This window comes from Ascaphus truei, chromosome 2 (genome assembly GCF_040206685.1).
Source record: "Ascaphus truei isolate aAscTru1 chromosome 2, aAscTru1.hap1, whole genome shotgun sequence".
In the NCBI taxonomy this organism is placed as follows: Eukaryota; Metazoa; Chordata; class Amphibia; order Anura; family Ascaphidae; genus Ascaphus; species Ascaphus truei.
The window spans coordinates 489,112,194-489,135,290 of record NC_134484.1 but is presented as its reverse complement, the minus strand read 5'-3'; the positions used below and the strand labels follow the sequence as shown (position 1 = coordinate 489,135,290).

General features: G+C 44.3%; 1 protein-coding gene across 1 annotated transcript in view; it reads left to right on the top strand.

The window, feature by feature from the left end:
* Positions 1 to 21,081, top strand: part of LOC142488439 (uncharacterized) — a 44,537-nt gene extending 23,456 nt beyond the window's left edge. Inside the window, exons 4-6 of the mRNA XM_075588953.1 lie at positions 5,556 to 5,669; positions 6,046 to 6,159; positions 18,700 to 21,081. Coding sequence (XP_075445068.1) covers positions 5,556 to 5,669; positions 6,046 to 6,159; positions 18,700 to 20,468 — 1,997 coding nt within the window. The 3' untranslated portion in view covers positions 20,469 to 21,081. The remainder of the gene's footprint in view (positions 1 to 5,555; positions 5,670 to 6,045; positions 6,160 to 18,699) is intronic.
* The last annotated feature ends 2,016 nt before the right edge of the window (positions 21,082 to 23,097 follow it).

Below are 23,097 nucleotides of genomic sequence, written 5' to 3'. Positions count from 1 at the left end.
AGAATGAGGGCCTGAGTCAGAGTTTTAGCAGTCGAGCAACAGAGGAAAGGGCGTATCTTTGTTATATTGCGGAGGAAAAAGCGACAAGTTTTAGAAATGTTTTGAATGTGAGGGGCGAATGTGAGAGAGGAGTCGAGTGTGACCCGTAGGCAGCGTGCTTGGGCTACTGGGTGAATGATCGTAGTTCCAACAGTAATGTGGAAGGAGGTAGTAGGGCCAGGTTTGGGGGGAAGTATGAGGAGCTCTGTTTTAGCCATGTTGAGTTTAAGGCGGCGAAGGGCCATCCAGGATGATATAGCAGAGAGACATTCAGAAACTTTGGTTTGTACAGCAGGTGTAAGGTCGGGTGTTGAAAAGTATATTTGTGTGTCGTCAGCATAGAGGTGATATTTAAACCCAAAAGATGTTATTAGGTCACCTAGAGAGAGTGTGTACAGAGAGAAGAGGTCCCAGGACAGAGCCCTGGGGTACCCCCACAGAGAGATCAATAGAGGAGGAGGAGGTGTTGGCAGAAGAGACACTGAAAGTACGATGGGAGAGGTAGGATGAGATCCAGGATAGAGCTTTGTTCCGAATACCAAGAGTATGGAGAATGTGAAGGAGAAGAGGGTGGTCCACGGTGTCAAATGCTGCAGAAAGGTCGAGTAATATGAGCAGAGTGTAATGACCTCTGTCTTTGGCAGCATGGAGGTCGTCAGTTATTTTAATGAGGGCTGTTTCCGTGGAGTGAGCAGTGCTGAAGCCAGATTGTAGAGGGTCTAGGAGAGAATAGGTGTTGAGAAAATGGAGCAAGCGAGAGAATACAAGACGTTCAAGGAGTTTAGAGGCAAAAGGCAGGAGGGAGACAGGTCAATAGTTAGAAAGACAAGTAGGGTCAAGCTTGCTGTTTTTGAGTAATGGTATGACTGTTGCATGTTTGAAGGAGGATGGAAAGGTTCCAGAGCAGAGGGAGGAGTTAAAAATGTGTATGAGCGTAGGGATTATAGTAGGAGCAAGAGGTTTTAGGAGATGGGAGGGAATGGGGTCAAGAGGGCAAGTGGTAGAGGGAGAAGAGGCGATCAACAGCGACACATCCTCCTCTGAGACAGTGGAAAAAGAGTCAAGGAAGGCAGGAGGCGAGTTAGGAAGAGGTGTAGGATGGGAGGAAGAAACAGAGGGGATGTTCTGCCGTATGGATTCCACCTTTTCCTTAAAATAGTCAGCAAAGTCCTGAGCGGAGATGGAGGAAGGAGAGGCAGCTGAGGGTGGTTTGAGTAGAGTATCAAAGACAGAGAACAGTCGGTGTGGGTTAGACTTGTGCATGTTGATTAGTGCAGAAAAGTAGGCTTGTTTAGCTTGTGAGAGAGGAGAGTTGAAACAGGATAGCATAAATTTGTAGTGAAGGAAGTCTGCGAGAGTGTGAGACTTCCTCCAGAGGCGTTCAGAGGTACGAGTGGAGGAATGCAGCATGTGTGTGTGGGAATTTAGCCAGGGTCTAGGGTTAGAAGGGCGAGTGCGGCAGAGAGAAAGCGGGGCAAGAGACGAGGACAAGACAGAGTTGTAGTTCCTGACCAGATTGTCGGGGTCTGTAGCAGAGCTGAGAGAGGAGAGGGAGGAGCGTAAAGTGGACTCAAAGTCAGATAAGTGAATAGAGCGCAGGTTTCTGCAGAACCGGGGTGTAGGTGGAGAAGGGGAGAAGCGAGATAGAGAGAATGAGATGAGATGATGGTCAGAGAGAGGAAATGGAGAAATCGGAGAGAGAGAAGTTCTTAGTGAAAACCAGGTCTAAGTAGTGGCCATCCTTGTGGGTGCTGGCTGCAGTCCACTGTTGAAGGCCAAAAGAAGAGGTTAGAGAAAGAAAGCGGGAAGCCCAAGGGAGAGAGGGGTCATCAATGTGGCAATTGAAGTCCCCAAGGAGAAGAACAGGGGAGTCTGAGGAGAGGGAGAAAGAAAGCCAGGATTCAAAGTGAGAGAGAAAGGCAGAAGGGGGATGAGTAGATGTAGGTGGGCGATAGATGACCGCCACATGGACAGGGAGAGGAGAGAAAATCTGGACAGTGTGAGCCTCAAAGGAGGGAAAAGCAAGAGAGGGAGGAATAGGAAGGGTTTGGTAACGACAGAGAGAGGAGAGCAGGAGCCCCACGCCTCCACCCCTGCCATCAGTGCGCGGAGTGTGGGAGAAGGAAAGGCCACCATAGGTGAGGGCAGCTTCCAGAGCAGAGTCAGACTGAGTGAGCCAGGTCTCAGTTATAGCAAATAGGAGCAGAGTGTGAGAGAGAAAAAAGAAAGGGAGAGAGGAGGGAGAGAGGAGGGAGGGTGGCAGGGGATGGGTATGAGGTTGGAGGGGTTGACACCAGAAGGAGTAGAGGTAGCAATTGGCAGGCGAGGACGAGCGCATGTAGGAATAAGACGGACCAGGATTGGGAGAGATATCCCCAGAAGCAAGGAGGCGAAGCATGGATAGAAAGAGGATGTGTGAGGATGATTTGTAGGGGTGTTTTTTAGTGCAGGGGATATAGCTGTGTGGTGTCAGAGGACGCAGGTAAGAAAGGAGTTCATGTGAACAGTGAAGTGGTGAAGGAAGGAGAGATGGAGATATATGAATGGAGTTAGAGACATACTGATGCTGGTAAAAATAAGTGCATAATTTGAGAAGAAGTGAAGTCACAGCAAATATAAATGGTAAAGGCAGCATCACAGCAGTAATGATGCAATCTGGTATAGATGATATCCTCCTTTCCAGCGTTGTTCAAATGCAGGAATCAGGGCCTGTTGGGGTGTCCACTTCTTCCTCACTTCTTTTGACCTTCCTTTTAAACTTGAGTTATTCAGTAGTCATGCCACTTATAATGGGCCACTTTGAATATGGGCTGCAGGCAGACTAGCTATTCTGACTGGGTTTATATAGGCCTAAAAAGTCACCTGACAGTGTGGTTCTGTCTGCTTAATTAGCACATCTGAGGCACATTCAAACAGATGGTTTTCTACACAGGGTGTTCCCTGCCTAGGTGACAACACTTAATTTGATTAGGGATAGACAGAAAACAGCATTCAAATATGGTTTTTACCTAGCATTGGATCACTTGCATATATATAATACACACAGCAAAGGCTTCAATGAGGATTTAGAGATGGTTTTTACCTAGCATTAGATCACTTGCATATATATAATACACACAGCAAAGGCTTCAATGAGGATTTAGAGATGGTTTTTACCTAGCATTAGATCACTTGCATATATATAATACACACAGCAAAGGCTTCAATGAGGATTTAGAGATGGTTTTTTACCTGAGGAGAGAAGAAGGATAAGATCCATTAGGATAAGAGTTCCTTCCTTTTAAACTTGAGTTGTTCAGTAGTCATGCCACTTATAAAGGGCCACTTTGACTATGGGCTGCATCCTGGGAGTACCCATAATGCCCCACCCCCTCCCAACACTGGCCAAAATTTTCAATTTGGCCCAGTATCTGAAAAGGAGATTACACAAGCGCTCCTCAAATTTAAAACGAAGCAGCCAATGTGGACCTGACTTACTACAATCTAGGTTCCTACGACTTGGTGCCCCAGCCATTGCCAAACCAATTGCTTCCATAGTCAACTCTATCCTATCTGCAGGCCATATCCCTAAGACCTGGAAAACTGCCAGAGTTGTCCCAATCTTCAAAAGTGGGGACAACAACACTGTCTCAAACTACAGGCCAATCTCCCTTCTCCCAATTCTATTCAAAGTCATGGAAAAATGTGTCCACTCCCGATTACTATACCAAGACAAATTTCCCTAGCCAATTCCAATCTGGCTTTCACCGCAAACACTCCACCGTAACTACCCTGCTAAAAGTTTGCAATGAAATCCAGTGTGGAATGGAACGGGGACAACTCACTGGTGCAGTATTCCTAGATTTTGCAAAGGCTTTTGATACTGTTGATCATGCTATTCTGCTTAACAAACTCCAGAGCTCTGGAATAGGGAAGCAAGCTTTAAACTGGTTTCAGTCCTACCTATCAGGTACATCCCAACATGTGTCCATCTCAGGCTCTAACTCCAATCCCCTGGATATCACCTGGTGGTGTCCCGCAAGGCTCTGTTATGGGGCCCCTACTCTTCTCAGTGTTCATCAATGATCTTCCTACAGCTTGTAAGTAAGCTTCAATACACATGTATGACACAATCCTATATGCACACAGCCATAGCTTCTCCGACCTTCAACACATCAGTCTGACTTTTTAGACTCGAAAACTGGATTTCCCAAAACAAACTGTTTTTAAACACTGACCAGACTATAACAATGGTATTTGGGACCAAGACTACATTTTTAAAGCTTCCAGTGACTGAGCTCCAGATCAGATTCAACACTAACACCACCCTAACTCCTGTTACTGGTTTTAAATACCTGGGCATATGGTTTGACTCCCACTTAACATTTGGGATGCACATTGATACCCTGGCATCCAAAATCTAACTAGGTGTACTTTACATGAACAAATCCTCCCTAAGTCTGCTGGTCAGAAAGCGTATCGCACAGCAGATGCTAATGCCAATTATCGACTATGGAGACATTAGTATATGGCTCGGCACCCCAAACCCAACTTAGCAAACTTGACACCTTCTACAATTCAATTTCTCGTTTTGTTCTCCAATGCAACTACAACACACATCACTGCGAAATGCTCAAAGAACTAGATTGGTCCAAAAGACTGTTCATGGTCCCCAAGCTCAAAAAAGTATCCGGTTGCTCCTTCTTTTACTGTGCCCCCAAAAATGGAACAATCTACCGGAGACTCTCACAGTTCTTTCAAAGCGAAAGCTCTCCGAAAGGCAATACGGTATACAATATATTTATACCCTAAAACCTAAAATGCACACCCCTCTTATGGGGTGACTTGTGCGTCACTAAAAATGACATAATTGTATAATAAAAAACAAAATGAATGTGTTAATCAGCTAAACTCATTATACCAGATTCTACATATCTGGGGGTTCATAGTTTATACATTTATTTCAAACGGGTTAATTATGGTAATTGCTGTCTTAGCTGTTTCTCTTACCTAATATCTTTATTTACACTTTGTGAAGTTTTGCTTATCTCCGATTCCCGCTAACTATAACGAGGTCCCTCATTATTTTCAGGCCTACTCCCTTTTTCTTTCTTAGACTATTCTTTGATCCCCATCACTTATCTTTTGCAGCTATGCATTCAAGAATATCTGCTGAGAGCGTCTGCTTCAGACATTCAGTTCAAACACACATATTCCACAGAAAACATCTTACAAAATTAATGACAGACGAGACTTATAGCAGACAAGACAACACCTCTGACAATAATAGTCAAACAAAATGGCTGCTTAGATCTCAGTGCTGTTTGAGTCAGACCCCCTTTTAATGTCCATTTTTCTCAATGCTCTCATTTGTCATCTTAACTCTGTGCCCAGGACATTCTTGAAAACGAGCAGTAACTCTCAATGTATTACTTCCTGGTAAAACATTTAATAAATAAATATCAGAGGAGGTGAAAGCACAAGAAGCACCCCCACTCCCAGCTTTACCTGATGGATTTTCCTTTTCTTATTGCCAGGTTTCCCAGTGGTTGTACCGGAGAGGTTAGAGATTAAGTCAGAGAAAGAAGAGCCGAACACAGAGGAACATCTGACCCCAATAAAGGAAGAAATAGATGCATTTCCTGTTTGTGGTAAGTACCCTTACATCCTCACTTGTCTTTATTCAGTATGTTTAAAACATGGACTGAAATGTGTACAATATTTTGGGAAATAATATTAAAGCATGCATACAATTATAAGATACCTGTCCTAATGAAAAAAATGATTTATCTAAGGTTATATTGGGAATATTATTGTTATTGAGGTTTGAACATTGGTAGCTCAAATGTTTTCAGCACTCGGGGGGTAAAAACTTCTTCAGCACTCAAAGGGTTAATAATTAAGTAAAATCAATCACTTCACCCCTCCCCCATAGGAATCAGTATGGTGTATTTCTGTATACTGATATCACAAGAAGCGCCCCCACTCCCAGCTTTACATGATGGGTTTCCCTTTTCTTATTGCCAGGTTTCCCAGTGATTGTGCTGGAGAGTTTAGAGATTAAGTCAGAGAAGGAAGAACTGAACGCTGAGGAACATCTGACCCCAATAAAGAGTGAAGTAGATGCATTTCCTGTCTCTGGTGAGTACCTTTTCCCCTTTCTCTGCACAAAGGGGTGTTATCTTGTTACAAGACACATGGTCACATTTAGTGAATATTCATGGTTAATTGCCTCTCATAGGAAGTTCCCAGGCCTGCTCGGTGTTCTGGGACAAGCCACATGCAGCAGAGTTAGAAGTGCAATATGGCTCTCGGACACGTATAAAGGTTGGAAATGCAGACTTATGGGTATCTGACCATCAATAGATGCGATAAAACGCATTTGGGAAAACAAATTCAAGGGACACTTCCCTAACTAACCTGGTTCCCCAGCTTAAACAATACCCTCTCATTTAGGGTAATTAGATACGCAATAATATCCAGTCTTTAGACATAGCTTAACTGATAAATGGGGGCAGCGCCCCAAGAGTCCAGGCAATTCTTCCGGACAGTGAAAGTCATAATGGGGGCGTCCTCACCGAACTGGATACAGGGGAGCAGTGTGCCCCCAGGCTCTAGGAGAGAAAATGAAGCAGCAAATCTAGCTGCCATAAATACCTGTTCCTTAGTTAGGATAGCAGGTGAGGGAGAACTAGATGATTAAACTGACCAGTTTTCATCCCTCTGTAGGCAGCCTGTAGGATTACAGTTGCGGCGCGTATACTCCGATAATTTTCTCTTTCCCTTCTTCCTTGGATAAGAGCTTTGCAGGGCTTTGGGATAATTTGAATGCTTTTCTCCCTTTTCAATATGTTTAGTCCACTTGTGAGAGAATCTTGTTCCTTGCGTACATATCGCAATTCTGCTCTCAGAGCCTCTATCTCTTCCTGGCGCTGTCTCTGTGTGCATGAACGCATCCCTCATTACGTTTAGGAACTCTGCCTTCATTACATCTAGGGCATCGACAAATCCCGTTGCTAGGGTCCCATCAGCTTGCCTTCCCAGGTTTCTTTCTCTTGGTCATCCTGACGGTTGGGAATGGAGCAGCGTCTCTGCTCCTCTAGCTCTTGCTTCAGTTTCTGGACCTTCTTGTGCTCCGTCTCATACTGCTCTGCGGGGGGACACTGGGTACTCAGACGCTCATTCCTGAAAGGACACCACTTTGTGTGGTCAGACACATGACACATTAAACACATTTTTTTCCCTCCATTTTTGCACTCAGGTGTATTCTTCACCCTGACCTCTGGAGGGGCTATTGCATCAATACTTTTCACACTTTTCCCTGTGTATGCTTGTGACGATCGAGCCCCTAAATCGTGTTGGAACTGAAGGGGTTAATGTGTAAACTGTGTGTAATAGCTTGCATTCCCCTTCACCTTCTTTATTTGTCCCAGATTGCATGCGTTTTAAATGGTGTGTCCCCTAAATCATCTTGGGACGGAAGGGGTTAACAGAATCTGTATGTAATAACGGTTTCATTCCCTTTAAATGTATATATGCTAGTGGGTTAATTTTTTTTAAACGTAGCCGGCAGGCATACCCACATAGTTGTTACAATATTTAGAAGGGCAGAAGTTAGAGTTTTAAAAGAAGCAATGCTTTTCTATATGTTATAAATGTAAGCCAAAGCTGGTTTTCTGTTCCCTTCAGATATGCTAATGTATTCAGGGGAGGGTAAGGGATGGCTTTGTTCTGCCTGGGGTTCAAAGGGGACCCCCCGCTGGGTGCTGCCAGACCTAAGAAGGACAAAGCCACAGAGCCATCCTATTTAGTATGCAGTCTTGGAGATAGCCAGGGTCTGTTAAAACAGCTGAAGTGTGAGTTCCTCAGCTATCTGACAATACTACAACCAGGCCATATGTTTCAACCCCAGAATTTGTGTCCCCAGAAATGAGTGGCCCCTTTTTACTAAGCAGTGCTACCCTGCTGCTCACTGAGCATGCTAAGGCCAGGTCCCCGCTGGCTACTGCAGCGCCCGCGGTTGGGGACGCTGCAGGGACAATAGCTGCTGCACAATGGGACCGGGACCGCTGCGAGAGGGGGGCGCTGCGCTCTGCCGACAGTGACTCCTGCTCGCAAGAGAATTGTGATCATGAGTCGCAACGGAGCGCTAAGCCACGCCCCCCGGCGGTTCAGCCAATGAGGGCGAACATGCCGGGTGACGTCACGGCCGTGCCAATGTCCCACCCCCGTCACGCCCTCCCCCCCCCCCCCCCCTCTTTTGGTCTGCAGCTTCCTGCAGACCGGGGAATCGGCTGCACGCGCCGCCAGTCTCGCGGGCGCGCGTGCAGCGGAGGTACTGGGTCCTCAGCCTAAGAGTTAGCTGGGCTGGCCTTATGCCCATTTCCCACGTTACCTGGCAGGTTTTGATAGGAGGAAAATATTCTCCCACCAATGGAATTGAGCGAAGGTTAGGTACAGTATAGGGACCCCTGTCTATAAAGATGCCTGTAACCCTCATTCCTGTGTTGTTGTTGTTGAATCATGTGAAGATCAAATCCTGAGGAACGAGCTGCTACCTGTGTGACCTGGTATTTCGTTCATGTGATTGCTGTGTTTTTATCCCATGTTATTCGTTTTACCGGGTGTGTGTTAGTCAGAAAAGAAAGGAGAAAATTTAAACAACTTACCGTAATTTTCTTTTCCTGGAACCATGGCAGTGGGCACCATTGGGTTAATCCCTTCTCACTCTAGGTAGGACAGGAAATAGACTTTTGCAGGTAGGCCATATAAGGCCCCTCCCTCTACCTGCACCTTAGTCTTACGATTCTTCCATAGCTGAAAATATATAACTGATAGGCATTAGACATACATAGGGAGAGTAACTATGTGCCCACTGCCATGGTTCCAGGAAAAGAAAATTACGGTAAGTTGTTTAAATTTTCTCCTTTCCTGATCACCCTGGCAGTGGGCACCATTGGGACATACCCAAGCAGTGCAAATTTTAGGGAGGGATACATCAGAATAGACAACACCAGTTTAATGCCTTATCAGTTTAACCTTTATTAATACACTTTACACTTTATTTTACTACAGTTTCTAACACTCTACGCCCAAAGCTTGCGTCAGCTGATGATTGTACGTCTAGTCTGTAGTATTTCAAGAATGTATTAAATGAGGGCCAGACTGCCGCTATGCAAATCTGTCCTGGTGTATCCTGGGCTTTAAATGCCCATGAAGTAGACATGGCCCTTGTAGAATGAGCTTTAATGTTCAAAGGTTTATCTTGTCCTTTGCTTTCATAAGCCTTTTAATACAAGACACGATCCACTGGGAAATTGTTGTCTTTGATGCTGCTTGACCTTTCTTTGTTCCCTCTGGAATGATGAATAGTTTGTCTGACTTTCTGACATCTTGCATCCTTTCCAGGTACACCTTTAGACATCTTACCACGTCTAACTTGTGTAGTCTTTCTTCTTTCTTATTTTTTGGTTCTGGACAAAATGACGGAATCACAATCTCTTGATTCATGTGGAACTGTGATACCACCTTTGGCAGGAATTGATGCACTGGTCTGAGAACTGCTTTGTCTTGATGTATGACTAGGAATGGTTCCTTGGCAGATAGTGCCTGTAGTTCTCCCACTCTCCTTGCTGAGGTGATTGCTATCAGAAACGCCATTTTCCATGACAACCATTTTAGGCCTATCTCCTCTATAGGTTCAAACGGAGCTGCTGTTAGTACATCCAATACTAGGGACAAGTCCCATGTAGGTACCCTGTTTTTGATTTGAGGTCTTAACCTTTTAACTGCCTGAAAGAACCTGATGATCAATCTTTCCATTGCCAGATTTCTTTCCAACAAGGCTGATAATGCAGACACCTGTACTTTTAACGAGCTGAGACCTCTCTCAAATCCTTTATGCAGGAACTCCACTATAGATACAATTCCAGGTGAAAGGAAATTTTGTTTCTCTTTTTCACACCAATCGCAAAAGCAAAGCCAGATTCTATGGTATACACTTGATGTGGAACTTTTCCTTGCTTGTAAAAGGGTTTGAATTGTTTTGTCTGAACAACCCTTCAGTCTCAATGTTTCCCGCTCAATCGCCATGCCGTCAAAGCCCATTGTTTGGCATTCGGATGACATATTGGTCCTTGTCGCATCAGTCCTTTGCGATCTGGTATGTGCCATGGTGCATCTACTGCCATATTTACCAAGTGTGTGAACCAAAGCCTTCTTGGCCAATATGGTGCTATGAATATCACCTCTGCTTGGTCTTCCCTGATTTTCCTGATTGTTTTTGGAATTAGGGGAATTGGAGGGAACAAGTACACCAACTTGAAGTCCCATTTGAAGCTGAGAGCATCTGTAGCTTGTGCACTTGGATGAAACTGTCTGGCACAGTAGTTCCTTACCTTGCGGTTCTGGGGTGTCGCCATGAGATCTATGTCTGGATGACCCCATCGCTCTACCAATTCTTGAAACACCTCTGGATCTAATGACCATTCTCCTGGGTGTGTGATGTTCCGACTTAGAAAATCTGCTGTGACATTTTCTAGTCCTGGGATATGTATGGCTGTAATATCCAACAAGTGGCGTTCTGCCCAAAAGAGGATTTCTGCTGTGAGATTCATCAGCTTTCTGCTCCTGGTTCCTCCTTGCTTGGCTATATACTTGACAACTGACCTGTTGTCTGATTCTATTTTTATACAGCCACCTCTTATATGGTCTTGGAAAGCTTCTAGGGCCCTTTGTACTGCTTTTAATTCCAGTAGATTTGATGGCAGGTGCTTTTCCTGGTTTCCCCAGGTTCCTTGCACCACCTTTTCTCCCATCTGGGCACCCCAACCTGTTTTGCTCGCATCTGTTGTAATTCTTAACCAGTGTACTGGTTGTAGCGTTTTTCCTTTCCCAGGTTTCGGGTATCTTCCCACCACTTTAATTCCTGTTTTGTGTGTGGGTGTAACAAGATTCTTTGTCTTGTGTCTTTGTGATTCCCATTCCATTGTTGTAGGAAATTGTTTTGCAGTGGTCTCATATGTAGTGCTGCCCATTTTGTGACGCTTAATGTTGAAGCGAATTTCCCTAGGAGCTTCATGCATTCTTCTGCTGAAGTCCTGGTAGCTTTCCTGAGCTTCTTTGTTTGTATGGCTATGTCTTGTCTTTTTGCCTCTGGTAGTCTCACTTCTCCTTTTGCTGTATCGAATTCTACGCCCAGAAATCTTAACAGCTGAGTGGGTACGAGATGGCTCTTGTCTCTGTTTATTAACCAACCGTGATGTTCTAGGAAGGTTATTACCATATTTTGGTCTTGTTGGAGTTTCTCCAAATCCTTTGACTTTACCAGGATGTCGTCCAGGTAAGGGTATATTTCTACCCCCCTTTCTCTCATTTCTGCCACTAGAGGGGCTAGAACCTTTGTAAACGTCCTTGGGGAAGTAGCCAGACCAAATGGCAGCGCTGTGTACTGATAATGATCTTGATTTACTGCAAACCTTAGGAATCTTTGATGTCCTTTTGCTATGGGCACATGCAGATAAGCGTCTTTTAAGTCTATCGCCACCATCCAGTCTCCTGGTTGTATTTCTTGAATAATCAGATTCAAGGACACCATCTTGAATTTTCTTATCTTCAAGAATGAATTTACCCTTCTTAGGTCTAGGATTGCTCTGTAATCCCCAGTAGGTTTTTTTACTTGAAAAATCCTGGAATAAATTCCGCTTCCTCTGTCTTCCTGAGGTACCTTCTTTATTACTTCTGCTCGTAATAATTTCTTTAAAGCCGAATTAATCTGTCTTCTTTTTTCCTTGGACTGTATACATGTTATTACGCCCATATTCCTTCTTGGTATCTCCCTGAATTCTATGTTGTACCCCTGACGAATGGTCTGTAATACCCAATTGTCCAGTATTGTTTGGGCCCATGTTGTATAAAACTGTCTCAGCCGCCCTCCTACGGACAATTGCTGGGCCCTCTGACCTTCATGTGGACTTATTCCTTGTGAATGATCCTCTTGCTCTGGAGCCACGAAAAAGCCGATTCTGGCCACCTCTCCATGTTGTTTGTCTTGGGAAAGACCTACCAGGTCTATATGTCTTTGCTTCTTTATACTGGTTTCTATTAGCCTGTTGGAAGCCGAATCTTCTGGCTCTGTATTCCTGAGGTAAAAAAGTGCTCTTACCTCCTGATGCTTTTGTTATTATTGCATCCAGTTTGCTGCCGAAGAGGAATTCACCTTCAAATGGTAATGCACACAAGGTATTATTTGATGCTGTGTCAGCCATCCACTGTCTGAGCCATAAAGCCCTTCTTGCTGATACCGTCAGTGCCATAGATTTGGCAGCTAATTTTACTGCATCCAACGAAGCTTCTGCTATGTAATCTGTTGCCCATTTTACTTCTGACAGTGCTTTAAGAATAGCACTTCTTTTTACGCCTTTGTCTATTGCCTCTTCAATGTTGGCAATCCATACTCGCATAGCCCTTGCTGCTGACGTAGTTGCTATGGCAGGTTTGTAGGCTGTTCCTGCGGTAACATATGCTTTTTTTAAAACATAATCCATTTTCTTATCCATAGCGTCCCTTAGTGACGCAGTTTCCTCTATTGGGATTGTGGTCTTTTTTACTATTCTGGAAATAGCAGTATCCACCCTTGGGCTAACCTACCAATTTTTTACCTCTTCCTGTGGGAATGGATACATCTTCCCAAATCTTTTAGGCGCAAATATTTTGGCGTCTGGTCGAGCCAGGTCCACCTGAATGAGGTCTTTAATCACTTGATGGATAGGAAACTCTCTACCTTTCTTTTGTCTTGCCCCAAAAGTTTATCCTTCTTGTGGGTTAACTCCTCAGTGTCTTCTAGTTTTAACGCCTGTCTCATGGCTTTGATAAGTGGATCCACCATCTCTACATCAAATTCAGATTCTTCCTCCTGAATATCTTGATCTGATGAATCCACTTCCCCTTCTGATATTTGAAAACAATCAATTTCAGACTCATCTGACGAAAACCCTTTCCCTTTATCCAAACTGGTTTGGGATCTAGATCTTTTCTGCGTAGGGTTAACTGCTTGCTGGACTGCTTCATCCACACTCTGTTTAACTGCCTCCTTCATTAATACAAGGAAATTGCTCATTTGTTCATTGTCACCTGCTGCTGCCTTAAGACAATCTTCACATAATTTCTTCCATATTAGGGCTGGTTTTTCACAAGCTGAACACCATTTAGTTTTCTTAGCAACCTTTCTTTTATGTTGCAGGGATTCCCCCTTCCCTTTTGAAGATTCTGCTTCTGGGAGGGTAACCACCGAACTAAATTATAAAAACAAAATAAATACTAAACATACACCCTAATGTGTATATATATATATATATACACCATCTCTCTTTCCCCTGTAGAACTAAAACTAAGGACTCACCTAGTCTTGGGAACTGAAGTTTTGGGTGTTTCCGTTTTTGAATACATTTCCAGCACTTGGCTTCTCCCTGCTGAGCGTTCCATGCTGCAGCTCTCCTCACACATACACACAGTGTGGTCGTCGCTTCTCTGACGTCATCAAGTGCTCGTGCACGGCTCACGTGCTGTGCACGTATCTGCCGGCGTGACGCACACGCTCCCAAGCGGCCGCGTGTACTGTACCCTTTTTTCCCGCAGTATTTCAAATACTCACGCGGTCAAAAGAACCTTTCCCGGTTCGCAGCTAAAGCTGCTACTCCTTCCGCTTCTAGCAGAGTTCCTGGGGTAGTTTTACCGCCGCATCCACAGACGCTAGTGCGGTCATTGAGCCTTCCGCTCGCAGCTATGGCTGCTCCCCCCTCCGCTTCTAGCAGAGTTCCTGGGGTAGTTTTACCGCCGCATCCACAGACGCTAGTGCGGTCATTGAGCCTTCCGCTCGCAGCTATGGCTGCTCCCCCCTCCGCGTGTAGCGGGACTCCTGGGGTAGTTTTACCGCCGCATCCACAGACACTAGTGCGGTCATTGAGCCTTCTGCTCGCAGCTATGGCTGCTCCCCCCTCCGCGTGTAGCGGGCTCCTGGGTACTTTACCGCAGCGTACCAGATGCTAATGCGGTGAGTCTGGGCCTCCACGGCTCCCAGCTGCAGCTGCTGTGTGCCTTTGTTTGGTCCTGGGGCTTTGCACCTAAGCTTCCCCACCCGCGGCTGCAGCTGCTCCCCCCCCCAACAGGGGCTCCCCCGACTCTAAGGGGTCTCCGTCTTGCCACCCGTAGGGCGCGTCGATCAGAGCTTCAGGGCAGAAAGGCTGAGACCCTGGATATCTGCACAAGGTGCAGTAGGTGAGTCCTGTTAGAAAATAAAAAAAATCCTACACCTATCTGTGAGGACAGGAAAAAGACTAAGGTGCAGGTAGAGGGAGGGGCCTTATATGGCCTACCTGCAAAAGTCTATTTCCTGTCCTACCTAGAGTGAGAAGGGATTAACCCAATGGTGCCCACTGCCAGGGTGATCAGGAAATAAACTTACATGTTTATTTTATCGCTATCTCGCTCCAATCAGTTCCCAGTGATTTTATGCGCATAAGTTCTGGTCTACCGTGGCAATGCTGTATGCAGAACTGGCAGTCATATACAGTAGGACAGACTTTACTTACAGTTTCTACTGTTCTTTAGCTGGGCGGACTTTTTTAACATCCACATTTATTTGCAAACCCACGGACTTTTTAGTGTCAACCCACATTCTCCACCATAAGTGACAAACGCCACCCTTGCGTAGCGCTGACGTCTGTCTGGGCTCTTACCGACACAGTCTTCTAGGGTTTATTTAGAAAAAACACAAGAATAAGAGGTAGCAGTATAGTGCGTAACTCCAGGCTTCTGCCTGTTTTATTTCATCCCAGTAAGGGACTGCAGATTCAATAGATACATTTTGGAAGCACTCAGCCATTAACCTCCAGTGGTTTACTCATATCAGTGTCTTAACTCTATGCCCAGGACATACTTGAAAACGAGAGGTAACTGTCAATGCATTACTTCCTGGTAAAATGTTTTATAAATAAATAAGTGACACTAAACATTTCAAACACGTTCACTTTAAGAAACAAAAGATCCTTTTTAGGGATCTAACTATACAGTAGTATCAGCCTCTCTAACGGTTGCTGGGCCAACTATCCTGGTTCCCCAGCTTAAACAATACCCTCTCATTAAGGGTCACTAGATACACAATAATATCCAGTCTTTAGGCATAGCTTAATTGATAGATGGGGACAGCGTCCCAAGAGTACAGGCAATTCTTCCAGACAGTGAAAGTCATGATGGGGGCGTCCTCCCCGAACTGGATACAGGGGAGCAGCGTGCCCCCAGCCTCCAGGCTCTAGGAGAGAGAATGAAGCAGCACGGCTTGCTGCCATATATACCTGTTTCTGTAATTGGGAGAGCAGGTGCGGGAGAACTAGACCCATTGTAAACTGTGGCCTGGTCTGAGAGTTTAGAGATTAAGTCAGAGAAGGAAGAGGCAAACGCTGAGGAACATCTGACCCCAATAAAGAGTGAAACTGTTCCATTTCCTGTCTCTGGTGAGTACCTTTTCCCCTTTGTCTGCACAAAGGGTTGTTATCTTGTTACAAGGAGCATGGTCACATTTAGTGAATATTCATAGTTAATTGCCTCTCATAGGAAGTCCCCAGGCCTGCTGGGTGTTATGGGACAAGACACATGCAGCAGAGTTAGAAGTGCAATATGGCTCTCAGACACATATAAAGGTTGGAAATGCAGAGTTATGGGCATTTGACCATCAATAGATGCGATAAAACGCATTTGGGAAAACAAATTCAAGGGACCCATCCCTAACTAACCTGGTTCCCCAGCTTAAACAATACCCTCTCATTAAGGGTCACTAGATACACAATAATATCCAATCTTTAGACATAGCTTAACTGATAGATGGGGACCGCGTTCCAAGAGTCCCGGCAATTCTTCCGGACAGTGAAAGTGATGTATACTATATGTCTACAGTACCCTAAACCACTGACAACCACATAAGATTTACCTATTAAGGCTAGTGGAAGTCTATCAAGAGGGGTTATGAAAGGACATGATATGTGACATTATTGATTTTGGCTGATGTGGATAATGGAGGTCTAGGCTTCTTTGGCAAGGAAAACAAGATTCTAAAGGATACAAAGTGTATGTTTAACACGTGGACATTCCCTGTGAGCATTGCTAGCGGAGTATTTAACCCCTTACTCTTCGGCTCTTCATTATCTATTTCACTTCGCACTTTTCTTTTAGATTCCATCACATTTTTATTGACTCACAATTATTTTTTATTTGAGTCACAGTTTTACTTGCAGACACTGGGTACGGCTATGGGTACCTCCTTTGCCCCGTCGTATGCTAATCTTTTTATGGGTCTCTGGGAATCCACATTTATTTTTGGTGATTCTAATCCTTTTCGGCATCATGTTATTTTTTTACAAGCGTTATATTGATGACCTGATTATGATTTGGGAAGGGGATTCACATTCACTGGACACTTTCATTAATACACTTAATTCCAATATGTTGAATCTTAACTTTACTTATGAACCCCATATTAATCACATTAATTATTTAGATATCACTTTATTTATTGGCATTACAAGAGAAATACAGACTGACATTTATAGGAAACAAAATTCCAGAAATACCTTTCTTAAAGCGGATAGTCCGTGGTATACCCAAGGGCCAATTCCTCCGCCTAAGGCGGCTTTGCTCTAACGAGGATTCTTTTGATCAACAGGCCACCGAATTGGCAAACAGATTTTCTGTCAGGGGCTGTAGAACAGGGGTTACAGAGGAGGCTTACATGAATGCCAAACTCTGTACTCATGTTGAGTTACTGTCTTATGGTTCGACTGGTTCTTGGCAGGGGGTCTAAATCAAGGAGAGACCAGGGCACTCCCGAAGGGTCCATTCCGCTGTTTATTACACGGCATAAATCAAATCCGCTCAATCGTTCTGTGCATGCAATGTCTTGTATATAATGTACCCTGTTCATTTATGTAACTGTATTTGTAACCATGTATTATTTGTCTTAACTCTGTGTCCAGGACATACTTGAAAACGAGAGGTAACTCTCAATGTATTACTTCCTGGTAAAATTTTATAAATAAATAAATCCAGAAACATTGGAAGTGCTCACCTTGGAGGAAGACCTTAGAGCCAATTGAACAAGGACCAAAATTTGCATTTACTGCATGACATTGGGCACTATTGCTAAGCCTGCTGTCTACAAGCACTCCTAAATCATTCTCCATCAAGGATTCCCCCAATATATCTCCATTTAATTTTTAAATCGCCTTTTTATTCTTGCATCCCAAATGCATAACCTTACATTTATCTGTATTAAACCTCATCTGCCATTTACCTGCCCACGTTTCCAGTCTCTCCAAGTCATTCTGAAGAGAAATTACATCCTGCTCTGATTCTATTACCTTACACAATTTAGTATCATCAGCAAAGATGGAGACTTTGCCCTCGATCCCAACCTCAAGGTACTTAATAAATAAGTTAAAAAGCAGGGGTCCCAGTACCGATCCCTGAGGTACTCCACTCACTACTTTTTATTCTCTCCACATCCTATCCACTTTTAAATTTGATGCTTTTTCATTTAATTTTTATTGTCCTTTATGAGTCTATTTAAGTTTTTTTTTATTGTTTTCTTTATTGTGTCCTTTTGCTGGATTTCTCCCCCACAGTTATACTGCCTTCTTTCCGTGGTTACATTTTCCCCGGACTGTTTTGTTCCCATGGGACTTTTTTTTTTACCTGGGATACAGGTAGGCAGTGTTTCCGGCGGTGAGTGCCTATAACGTGACACTCTCTAGACTCAGGAAACCACTCTTTGATAAAGCGCCCATGGCGAGAAACGCGTTGGAGGTTTCTCTTTTAACTTAGGCTGTGTGCCTCAATAACTCCTTTATTTTTTTCTACTTTTGCCTCCAGTTCTTCTTTTCTGCAGTGCTCCTTTTTTTCTTTGTTTTGAATGTGAGAGGAGAAGAAAAGAGAGGAGTCAAATATTACACCAAGGCCGCGTGCTTGGGAAATTATATGAATAGTATTTTTGACTGACAAAATATGACACAAAATGGAGCAGTATAATTTATGTGGGTCTTATGGCAGAAGATTACATGGGCAGTGTAGTCACTGCATCACTTAGATTGTAAGCACTCCAGGACAGGGATTTCTGTTCCTATTGTCTGATTGTGTTTGTTGCACTTATTGTATTATAATTCCCTGTACTGTATTATTTCTGCTGTAAAGCACCGAGTATACTGCGGATATATATATATAGATATATATATCATGCATACATGGGCATCTACAGTATCTTTACACTATAGGTTGCTGTCTGGTTTAGTTGATATTATTAACGCACTAATATGATTTACCAGGAGTTCCTTAACTTTACTTCTCATGGGCATTATCAATGTTAATTATTTGGAGGAGGTACATGAACCCTTAAATAATGCATACAGTAATAAATACAAGTTATATATGTATCAATGATTTCACTGTGAGAGCTGCTACATATACATTTCAGGCCTTCGGGACCACCACCAAAGTCATTATGGGCCACAATTTTAAAACCCTGTGTGAAGAGAAAATTTTAACTATTGGTAAAGTAAATTCTTCAGTGTTTTGGATTTGTAATTTGATTTAAAAATTGAAAACATTTGTTCTGTCTTTTTTGTTTACTTCTGTTAGAGATCGGCCTGAATGAGGAACAGAACTTGAGCTCTGATACATCCAGAAGCTGGCTGACTCCTCACAGCCCAGAAGTGCCAAAAAACAATGATTTCTGCCACATTTTAGACACGTGCAAGGAACCAGTGCCACATGATTGTGAATTTACAGACCTTGTACAGCACACAGCGGAGACGAACTCTAAATATGGGTCCAGCAAAAGGTATGCGAGAGATTTAAGAAGAAGCTGCGGTGCTCAGCCTTTTCACTGTTGTCAGTGTGGCAAAAGCTTCTCACTGGACAGGGACCTGCTCACACACCTGTGTGTCCCCACTAGGGAGCAAACCTCTACATGTACAGATGGTGGGAGCAGTTTCTCACTGAAGGGGAAACTTCATTCACACCAGATGATTCAGACAGCAGTGACTCCTTTTACTTGTACAGTGTGTGAGAAACAATTCAGTATTAAGACAAACCTCCTCAGACACCAGATGACTCATACAGGGGAGAAACCATTCACATGTTCAGAGTGTAGTAAAAGCTTTTCTCAGAAGACTGATCTACTCAAACATGAGCGGATTCATACAGGGGAGAAACCATTCACATGTACAGAGTGTGGGAAATGCTTTTCTCAGAAGACAGAACTCCTCAACCATGAGCGGATTCATACAGGAGAGAAACCCTTCACATGTACAGAGTGTGGGAAACAATTCAGTAGAAAAGCAAGCCTCCTAAGGCACCAGATGACTCATACAGGGAAGAAACCATTCACATGTACAGAGTGTGGGAAGCAATTCAGTAGAAAAACAAGCCTCCTCAGGCACCAGATGACTCATACAGGGGTGAAACCATTCACATGTGCATTGTGTAGTAAAAGCTTTTCTCAGAAGACAGAACTCTTCAACCATGAGCAGATTCATACAGGGGAGAAACCATTTACATGTACAGAATGTGGGAAACAATTCAGTATTAAGAAAAGTCTCCTTACACACCAAATGACTCATACAGGGGAGAAACCACTCACATGTACAGAGTGTGGGAAACAATTCAGACATAAGCAAAGTCTCCTCATGCACCAGATGAGTCATACAGGGGAGAAACCATTCACATGTACAGAGTGTAGTAAAAGCTTTTCTCAGAAGTCTGCGCTCCTCAAACACGAGCAGATTCATACAGGGGAGAAATCATTCACATGTACAGAGTGTAGTAAAAGATTTTCTCAGAAGACAGAACTCCTCATACACCAGAGGATTCATACAGGAGAGAAACCATTCACATGTTCAGAGTGTAGGAAACAATTCAGAATTAAGTGCAATCTTCTCATACATCAGAGGATTCATACAGGAGAAAAACCATTCACATGTGCAGAGTGTAGTAAAAGCTTTTCTCAGAAGACAGATCTCCGCATACATGAGCGGATTCATACAGGAGAGAAACCATTCACATGTGCAGAGTGTAGTAAAAGCTTTTCTCGGAAGACAGAACTCCTCGTACACCAGAGGATTCATACAGGAGAGAAACCATTCACATGTTCAGAGTGTGGGAAACAATTCAGAATTAAGTGCAATCTTCTCATACATCAGAGGATTCATACAGGAGAAAAACCATTCACATGTGCAGAGTGTAGTAAAAGCTTTTCTCAGAAGACAGATCTTCGCATACATGAGCGGATTCATACAGGAGAGAAACCATTCACATGTGCAGAGTGTAGTAAAAGCTTTTCTCGGAAGACAGATCTCCTCACCCACCACAGGATTCATACAGGGAAGAAACCATTTCCATGTACATAGTGTCGGGAAACCTTTTCACATATGATCAGCCTCCTTACACACATGAAGATTCATACATGAGATGAAACATTTGATTTTTCAGAGGAGGATTGGGCAATATACCGGTAGAATAGTAATACTACAGTGATAAAACTAACCGGTAATTCAATACTTACCAAGAGAGGGAAGTGGGACGAGTCTGGAAGCTCCTTGACTTTCACATGCTGCAGTTATAAGGAATCCTGCTGGTAATCTCACCCCTCCACATTAACCACTTCCCCTCTGCCATGCCTCTTAACCCTTCCACCATGACTCAAACCCTTTCTCTTCTCCCCTGTATTTCTCTCGGATCTCACCAGTGCCTCTTAACCCCCTCCTCCCCATGCCATTTAACCCATGCCTCCCCTTGCCCTATTAATGTGTACAGCAGAAGGGGGTAGAGGGGCTAATTGTAAATGGTGAAGAAAGGGGTCTTTAGTGTGGGTGTAGTTAGTGTAACATTTTTATTGAAACATTTTTTATTCTTAAAATTAAAATATACTAAAATGTATTTGTTTTTTGTTTTTACATTTTATTAAGAATGAAATGCATTTGTATAAGAAATATGTTTCACAATAAATGACCTTGAACATTTTGAGGACTTTTGCTTTTTTTGCTTTCTATTGGGTGTTAATATGTTGCTGAATATTGTTATCACGATAAATTACTTAATACTCTTATGGTGGGAAGTATTTTTGTTATTGTCTAACTCTAGTTCAGGGTGTTGGAAACAATTCAGTACAAAGTGTGACCTCCTGTCACACCCAAGTATTTACAATGGAGAAACCATTTGCTTGTTCAGTGTGGGAAACAATTCAATGTTAAGGGTCACCTCTTTAGAAACCAACAAATTCATGCAGGGTGAGGCCTTTCACATGGACAGAGTATAGGAAAAACTTTTCTTGGATGAATGACCTCATACACCACATGATTCACACAGGGGAAATAATTTGCTTGTTCAGAGTGTGATAAACCATTTTATACAAAGTGGGACCTCTTGTTACACCAGTAGATTTACACAAGGGAGTGAGCCACCTTTTAATTGTACAGAATGTGGGAAACATTTCAGCCCTGAGAGGCACCTCAACACACACCCCAAACAATTCATACAAGGTGATTACATCAAAATCCATTCTGTAAAAGGAGGACACTCCTCAGACACCAGAGCATATACACAAGTGAGAAACCTTTCCCATGTGCAGAGCGTATAAAATGTTTCTCAGTAAGAAAATCTTGTCACCCAAGTGTTTACACAGGGTAGGTATTGTGACGGTCGAGGGGTGCCAAGCCAGTAATAAAGGGGTCACCCCCATTAGGCACCACCTTCAGCCATCTGGGAAGTAAGGGGTTAACCTGAAATGTACCTGTAGTACACATGTTCCTCTGCTCCACAATCCAAATGTATCCCCCCTCAGGGCCAATGCTCACAAGCTGCGAAGAAGGTAACCCGTATAATGGCATCGTATGGCTTGGGAGGGACAGGGTGTGTGGGAGGTGGGGGTAGTACCTGGTTTGGAGGGAGCAGAATTCCTCCACGGCGACCTGGGACCCGTATCCTGCACCGATTTCCCTGTGCCGAACCCAGGTGCTGTTGCGGCAGTTACCCGGAGCTCGCTGGCCACGACGGCGGCGGAAGAGCCGCGATTCCGGCAAAGTGCCGGAGCCTTTTCTGAGTGGGGGATGGACAGGGTGTGCAGGAGGCGGGGGTAGCATCTAGTTTGGAGGGAGCAGAATTCCTCCATGGCGACCTGGGACCCATGTCCTGCACCGATTTCTTTGTGCCGAACCCGGGTACTGGTGCGGCGGTTGCCCGGAGCTCGCCGGCCAAGATGGCGCCAGCGGCGGCCACTCCAGTCCCCCTGCAATCGTGACCTACGCAGGTGGCAGTCTCTGCGGAGACCAGTGAGGTAAGCCAGACCCAGTCACAGACTGACCCTGACTTACTGTTCTCTATCACTGTACCCAGTTGCCCCCCTGTAGGAGTGACCGGTGGGTGGCAAAAGACAGGGCTACCGGGGGGAGGGAAGGAAAGGCAGCTCGTAGGGCAGTCCGGCTTTCCCATTATCCTGGTAGAGCATCAGGGGATCCCGCAAGTTAGGACCCCGCTGTTGCAGCCTTGCTATGGGCTGGAGGTATCAGGGAAGGTGGTAAGTTTAGCCCCCCCAGGGATACCTGCCAGCCAGGAGCTAAGGCAGATTCTTCGGCACAGATGCCCCTGGGCTCCTCTCCGGTAATGGGGAGGCAGTGTCAGGGAGATGGCCTCACTCAGGTAACTCCAGTATCTAGGTTAGGATTACCTAGGGAGAAGTGGAGTGAGGGAGGGCTGCAGGTAGGTAGCCAGCAAGAGGTCTCAGTAAGAGAAGATGGGCTAGTGGTACCCGGGGAGGAAAAGCAGCAGGTATGGCAGCTAGAGTTCCCCATTACCCTGGCGGAGCCTCAGGGGGTCTCAGATCAGGTTCGGGGATGTTTCTATACTTCTCACTGCAAACTTGGCTGCTTCCTCACGGACCAGTGTGAGTACACAATGGTAGAGGTATTTTTAACTTCTTTTAGTTGTGATGTACTCGTGTCTTCTTTAAGTTCAGGGCAGGCGTTATTCCTCCATGCAGAA